We start from the raw sequence: 7,303 nt of genomic DNA, 5'->3' as shown, positions 1-7,303 counted from the left end.
TGGTCACAGCCACAGAAGACCACCGACTTTTCTGGTTCACTCACACCCACAATGATTTAAGTGCTGATAGATTGTGTTTGGTGTTATTTTGTGTTCACCCTGTGGTCAGTATGTAGCCGCAGTTGTGAAGGGTGAATAGGGTTTTTTGGTATGTAATGTAAGAATACCTAATGTTCACATTTTTGCAGTGTGTGAGTGCAGGGTCTGTGAGAGTGTGTGGTCATCTCTGGAGAACAAAGCTGCTTTCAGAGCAGAGGGAGTGTGGAGAGAATGCAGCACAGCTTAGACCAGATTGAGTTACAGCACCATCACCTCCAAATGTCCTTCTTTCACCCACTGTGCCAGTCGTGTGTGTGTGTGTGTGTGTGTGTGTGTGTTGCCTGAAACCAATAATGAATGGGAGTTTAAGCTGAAGTTTGCAAGTTTCAATAGTTTTTATTGAGCATGGAATGGATTTTTCATGTTCAGTGTTGTTTTCCACGCTCAGTGTCCACAAAGGAATGACATTCTCTGCAAGTCTGATGGGTGTTTCGTGAGATAAATTATGAGATAAATTGGAAATAATTCTTCTTCTTCTTCTTGTTCTTCTTCTTCTTCTTCTTGCTTGTTGGATGATTTCAGAAGAATGTAGAGTTGTCTGGAAGTTTACAGAGTCTGGAAATTCTTCTGAAATCCAACAACTAGTAGAAAAGAATTGCTCTAATATAGGCCAATTCTATTAACTTAACACCTTGTATAGTGGCAGTGGCAGGCAAGGCAAAGGACAAGATGTGCTTCAATGTTGTATTTTCTTCAAACATTTTCAGACAAAGTACAGTATATCTTTGTAGAACACACAAGTAGTTGCATAACTGTTGAGGCAGCATTGCAGGCAACATCCTGAAAAATACTGTAATCTTTAGTTCCTCAACACTTTGTCAGTGTCATGGTTAACACCGATAAAAGGTTAACTCATTTGAAAAACAATTTTCTATTTTAGTCAGTGTTTGCCACCCACAGCAGTAGTGCAGTAGACTAGAGTTACTGGCAAAAACCTCCTGTGCTTTTAAGTGCAACTGCAAACTTAGACATGCTTAGACAAATCAGAATAGTTTTGCCTAATAAGACGTTGGCACAAAGACTTCCTGTGAACGATTACGAAACACTCAAGCTCCTGTAGGAGTGTGCAGCCACTGCCAGCGTGTGATGTTATGATATCAGACATCAAATTCAAGGACTTTTCAATGACTTTAACGATCATATTAGGTGGAATTCAAGGACTCAACATTGGCATGTTATGGGGTAAGACATGATGTTGGTCAAAATCATAGAGGCCTTGTGTATTCATGCATTCATGATTTTGTGAAGTCAAGAAATAGTGAAATGATTCATTTTAAAACTGCTGCTATGTCAACACAAATATCCATCACAGTGTTTTCCTCAGGTATTAGGACAGACAGCTGAGGCATGTTGATGAATTTGGGTGCTATTTTAGAATTAAAAATCAAGTACCTTTGAGACCATGCATTCATTTTCAAAATCTTTTAAGGCCATATTTTATTTTTCTCAAATCCACAGGCTTTCAAGGATTTCAAACACCTGTGGGAACCGTGTGAAATCCTCATGTACAGCTAAAGGTAATGCTCCAGTGGCTTATATTTACTTTACAGTTAACCATACATGTTGCATAGCCGACTGTGTGTGACTAAGGCTTTCAAAAATCGACCTCTCACGCGTGGCCTTCAGCACGTCATGATGCGCTAATGACAGCTGACAGTCGTAGCGTGTTCCAGATGTTCTTTTCACCTGGTGGAAACAAATGAAAATAAACACTCGAAATAGCAAAAAAAAAAACTTTACTTTTTTCCCCAAATCAGGTGTTGTGCAAGCCAATAATAATCTGTATCATGGAGAAGATAATTCAAAGCATATGAGGAGATGTCAAATCTGTCTCACCAGTAATGCAGTTACTCCAGCTGCACCCCGTCACAGCTGTCTTTTGATTCCAACAGTCTGGAAAAAGAAAAAGAAAAAAAAAGTGAATAAGTTGGAACTAATTCAGACACAAGAAACAGGCGGGAAAAGGTGAGATGAAAACAACTAATCCAGAGCTAATCGTCTGCTTTTTGGAAGCAATATTCATTCAAACATCATCCTAAAGATTATATTAAAAGAGTATAGGAAAGGATTGAGTTAATTGATTTGTATATGGTTACAGCCTGATCCACTGGTCAAATATGACGACAGTAATGCTGGTGTGGTGCAGTAATGAGGCAGGCTGTCTCTATATGTTGCATAACTGTATGAGCAATTGCATTCTGGGTAGGGCATTAGTAAGTAACTGTATGTTTTTGTTGTGTGCTAAATGAAGCTGCCTGTGGTACAGATAAGTTAATTTCAGAGTTAAGTATCGTATGATCTCCTGTCATATGGTTCGTGAAGTCGATCATAGGGTCAGTTGGCAGCTGAGAGTGTAACTTGATCTGTGTTTAGGACGCCACTTTTTCAGCACGTCGCATAAAGGGAGAGGACTCACTCGGCCTGGGCCTTGAGGGCTTTGCGAGCCTCCCGCTCCTCGTGCTCCGCTGAGATCTTCTTGTAACAGTAGACCAGAACCACAATCAGCCACAGCTGGAGAACCACGATCAGCACGTACATCATGATCTCCGAGATCACTGCCGTCAGCTCCCGATTGGCTGGGAAAAGAGGAACCAGAAATGGAGCGTTATATAGAAGCAGAGGCCTGTCCAGCGGGCTTTCTGTGCAGATTGGAGTTTTACTGTGCGGTCGACATCCGGGACTTCCAAGTCGGCTGCTGAACAGTGTTGTATTTATGTCCTCTTTTGTTGGAAAATCAAACCCAGAAGACATACAATAAACAAATACAGACGTCCTGCAGCTTAACAAGTTAATTTGACGATCTTCATTCAAACAACAGTCTGGCTAACTGCAAACTTGCAATAAAGGCGCATCTATGTGTTTTCTTACTGCTGACTGACACAAAACTTTATTTTTCGGCTTGTTGAGAAGGTTAAAGGTCACCACTGCGTCATAACTCAGAGTGTCCGACTTAATCGCCCCACTTTGGAGGACATTTAGTTTTTCCGATATCCGATAGCAACGCGCAATTTGTTATACAAACATTACTTGGAGGCAGAGCTGCTCTGAAGGCAGAAATAATCTCACTGGTAGTGTTAAACCTCAGTGGGCGGAGCCAGAGAACTAGAGCACAAGTTGGGTTACTGGAAAACTTGATTGGCAAAGAAGGAACTCTGGTAAAACTATATATAATTGGCAATGACTTATTTTATTTAATTAATTCTTGTCTTACCCCTCTCTTTTTTCACTGCAGGCTTCAGCCTAAGACTGCTGTTAAGATGAAAAACTGTGGTTCTTTAGCTCCGCCCACTGAGGTGTAACTCAACCAATGAGATTATTTCTGTCTCTGAGAAACGTTTGTACAACTAGAACTCCAATCTGCATTTTCTCTGGGGGGACAGAGAACTGGGTCAGAGGTGAGGAGACATGGAACTAAGCTTTTATCTTAAATCTTAGGGTTTAATTGGCGTTAACGACTACAAAGAACTCTGTGAACGACAAAAAAAAAAAATCTTGATAGGAAAATAATGCACATGATAAAAATGAGACAAAAGCCACCCTTTGACAGGTGGACACCGCCTCACCTACAGCCACCACGCTGAGCTCCACCTCCTTCTCCACGGTGACGTGCTGATTGCGCGACAGGAAGAGGGTGCGGTGGAAGGTGCAGCGGTACGTGCCGGTGTCGTTGAAAGTGACGTTTTGAATATAAACGGCTCCTATCTGAATGTCGGCGTCTCGTGTCCCACGCCACTCCAGACGGCTGCCGAAGTCTTCGTGGAGGATGTAGGCATCGGGGTGCTCGTAGTGGAAGATCTGAAATGTGTAAAAAAAAAAAACATCTTTTCATTCTGTTTTCAGACTCATAGGCTGCAGTTACTGGGCCGGGGCGATAATTCGATATTATCGTTTAGTGGAGTCGTATCGTGATGGTATGGTGCTTTTGGGATATTGTGACACACAATTCTGCTGTCTAAATTGATGAAAACAAGCAAATTTTATTTAAAAACTCACAACAACAAACTGAAAAAATTGGGTATGGTAGGAATATTATTTCAAAATTTCAGACCTGACATTACCATTCAGTTCAATGGGATGAACATTAATTTCATTATTTAACCTGTGATTTTCCATACGTTATCCATATTGTGATATATCGATATTGACTCCTTATGGACTCCTTAAACTCCTTATGAATATTGTGATATTGATGTCAACCATATCGCCCAGTCCTTAACAGTTACACACATTTACTCCCTAGTAGTTGCCCATGGGAGCAGTTTGGGGGTTGAGTGCCTTGCTCAAGGGCATGTTGACAGTAGAAGAGAGCATTTCTCATTCATGTATCCCAATCAGATTGTATGGTTCAGGGATGAAAACCAATTCCACCTTCCATTCCCAAGTGTATTTCACTGTCGTGTAGGCCAGTGGGTCAGGACCCCCCAGCGGATCACGAGATAATTTTGGGTGGTTGGGAGATGAGATAGAGCAAAAAGCATAATACTTCTATACAATTTTATTATCTCTATTTTTTCTGATGTATATTTTCTGATTTTGTTTTCTCCTGAAATACTGAAACGTTTTCAGCCTTTATGCCTCCTCTGATAATCACAAATATCCATCACAGGGTTTTCCTCAGGATGTGAAGTATTAAAGCCTCTGATAAAAACCAATCTGATTATCAAATGATGAAACAACCTGAAAAGGGAAAATAATAACACGTAATCTTGCAAATGCAGTCACACTGCGTATGAACCGAATGAACCAGTCTTCAAGGAGTTGGCTACTCACATGCATGAACTCCTCCTCTCCCTCTGGTTTGAAGTGCCAGTCCACCGTGGTTTCGGCAGAGACCTCCTCTCTGATTTTACAGGAGATGCAGCCCAGCAGGAAGCCTCCACCCGCCACAGCTTCTGTCAAGGAGTCCACCTCTGAACAGCCAGCATGGCACTGGGACACTGTGCGAGGAAGAAGAAGAAGAAGAAGAAGAAGAAGGAGGAGGAGGAGGAGGAGCAGGAGGGGAAGGAGCAGGAGAAGAAGATGTAGGAGAAGAAGAAGAAGAAGAAGAAGGAAGAAGGAGAAGAAGGAAAAGAATAAGGAGAAGGAAGAGAAGTAGAAGAAGGAAAATAATTAGAAGGAAGAGAAGGAGAAGAATAAGGAGAAGGAGGAGGAGAAGGAGAACAAGAAGGAGAATAAGAAGAAGAAGAAGATTGAAGAAGAATTTGAACAAGAACAAGAAGATTACCTGTACTGCTTCTCTTATCAAAGTTAAAAAGTTACAAAAGTTGCACAGTCTTTGTGAAATAAAACAAACAAACAAATTATCAGCCTGTCCAGAGGAATAGAAATAGCACCAGACTATATAAGAGTAATATCATGGTAACAACAAGAGATTTACAGGAAAAGTAGCCTACTACTGAGGTGAGAGATGCATGGCTTGGGGTTTTGCAAGTCAGAGAAAGAGGAGACAGAGTAGGCTAATTAAAGTAGAAAAAGTAGAACAAGGCAAAAGAATGTCTATTTGAAATCGATGAGTGTTAATAATGTGAACAGAGAAGGCAGTGTGGAGTCACTATCAGCCTTACATAAACTCCCTTTGGCTGTTGATGGGACCGTCAGGGAGTCAGGCAGTGGAGGGTGAACCCACCTGAACCCAGTTTACAAAGCCTTTTTTAAACTAATATAAAGCTGTTCAGGTTTATAATATACATAATGGCAAATATCATGAGGGTGATATAAGCTACATGGTCTTCTCAAGAGGATAAAGCATTTTATCAATATAAAGAAAAAAGGGAAAATCTACTTGTTTATTATTTTGTGTTTATATTGATGGTGCTGACTGGAGTTCAGAGTTTATACACCTTTTATTCCTTAATTAATTTAATCACATAGGCATGCAAGGCTCTGAGAACCCATAAAGAAACCCATGAAGTCCACTCAAGAAACTCTTAATCCTAAATATTTCTGGTCCAACCATCATCATTATCAATATACCACATATCAATTATTAATACGCCTAACATCATTACAACGGCAAAAATCATAATTTCTCCTAATTAAAAGCACATCTGATCTCTCTGGTGGAACACAAACCAACAGCTGATGGTTCAGGACTTACCAAAAAGATTAAAGACAACCAGGAGATACAAATGACGCATCATTTCCGCTGGATCAACTTTTGGCCGAGCAGTTGAACAAAATCTGAACTTTCCTTGAACTTTCCTCGACGTTAGCCTGGTGAAGTGTCGAGAAATATTACTGCCGATAAATAATTACATTATTTCACTCAATTCCTGAATAGTTCCATGTTTCCTCGCGACGAACTTGTCCGACCTTTCACTCAGATGGTCACACTGTCAATCCATTTGGTTTATCTGTCGCAATCAGCAGTTTTCTAGGCTTTTTCCAAGTCAGGGAAATAATTGCTGAAATAGCACACGCGTGAAAACTGCGCAAAACAGCGACAAAAAGGAAAAGAAAACACTGTAACCCTTGTAGGTCTTAGCAGTGGTTTTAAGTCTCCGCTGCAGTCCCGTCTGAATTTAAGGCAGCTATATTTAGAGCGTGTGAATCCAGGAGTGTTGGATGTTTCAGCTGGTGAAGCCAACTGGGAATCTGAGATCCACTTCATGACAGTCAACCCTAACACAAGACGAGCTTTCTTCTGGACGTCTTCTGCTTTATTTTGCTTGGATACCGGCTGCAAAAGGATGCTATGTAAACTCAAGAAAGAAAAGAAGAAGAAGCTTGCAAAAACAAAAAAGCTGTGTGAAAAGTGTGTGTTTTTTTTCATGGGGTGTATTAATTTTAAATAATTGTAATGAAGGAATCAGTGGGTAATATTATAGGGCTGTGGTTTCTGTTTCTTGCCCTATCTATTAACATTATGTTTTAGCTCAAAGTTCCTGTTATGGAATTGTTTCCTTGTGTTTTATTTTGTTTACATGCTGTATTTCATGATTTTGTCTTGTGATTGATTGTTGATCAGTTAGATCTAGTTAGGCTCGTTCTTAGTCAAGTCCTTTGAGGCATTCTTGTGATGAAGGGCTATATAAAATATAAATAAATGGACTTGACTTGACTTCTACACTGGTTCTTTCCTAAAGAAGAAAAACAGAGTGTAGGCTATGCACATCCCCATAGATCTTCTTAAAAAAGTGGTGCTGAACATACAAATAAACAGTATTAAAGGCAAAAAGTGCCCGCACACATTATATTAATTTCC

The 7,303-nt window shown here is 40.3% G+C and overlaps 1 protein-coding gene across 2 annotated transcripts; it reads right to left on the bottom strand.

The window, feature by feature from the left end:
* Positions 1-583: 583 nt before the first annotated feature.
* LOC139644845 (sodium channel regulatory subunit beta-1) lies at positions 584-6,626 on the bottom strand. Of its 2 annotated transcripts, XM_071520352.1 has the most exons (7): positions 6,412-6,626; positions 6,197-6,312; positions 4,870-5,036; positions 3,663-3,894; positions 2,516-2,675; positions 1,936-1,992; positions 584-1,785 (listed from the first exon to the last, which is right to left on the bottom strand). In XM_071520352.1, the coding sequence occupies exons 2-6, from the start codon at positions 6,237-6,239 to the stop codon at positions 1,947-1,949; spliced, it is 648 nt and encodes a 215-aa protein (XP_071376453.1). In that variant the 5' UTR covers positions 6,240-6,312; positions 6,412-6,626; the 3' UTR covers positions 584-1,785; positions 1,936-1,946. The 2 variants fall into 2 exon arrangements, with proteins under 2 accessions (XP_071376453.1, XP_071376452.1); XM_071520351.1 differs by having other exon boundaries at positions 6,197-6,626.
* Positions 6,627-7,303: the final 677 nt, after the last annotated feature.

Source organism: Centroberyx affinis, unplaced genomic scaffold, assembly GCF_046629955.1.
Source record: "Centroberyx affinis isolate AG114_WGS23_722 - 3 ecotype Tasmania unplaced genomic scaffold, CSIRO-AGI_Caff_v1 ptg000792l_1, whole genome shotgun sequence".
Classification (NCBI taxonomy): Eukaryota; Metazoa; Chordata; class Actinopteri; order Beryciformes; family Berycidae; genus Centroberyx; species Centroberyx affinis.
This window is presented reverse-complemented; position numbering and strand designations above follow the sequence as displayed.

What these genes read in the sequence shown, in the direction of transcription:
- LOC139644845 (XM_071520351.1), bottom strand. Translation starts at nt 6,239, where the DNA reads ATGATGCGTCATTTGTATCTCCTGGTTGTCTTTAATCTTTTTG. An exon ending in GGTTGTCTTTAATCTTTTTG is followed by an intron (nt 5,037 to 6,196) that starts GTAAGTCCTGAA and finishes TTCCTCGCACAG; the next exon opens with TGTCCCAGTGCCATGCTGGC. An exon ending in GCTCAGCGTGGTGGCTGTAG is followed by an intron (nt 2,676 to 3,662) that starts GTGAGGCGGTGT and finishes CTCTTTTCCCAG; the next exon opens with CCAATCGGGAGCTGACGGCA.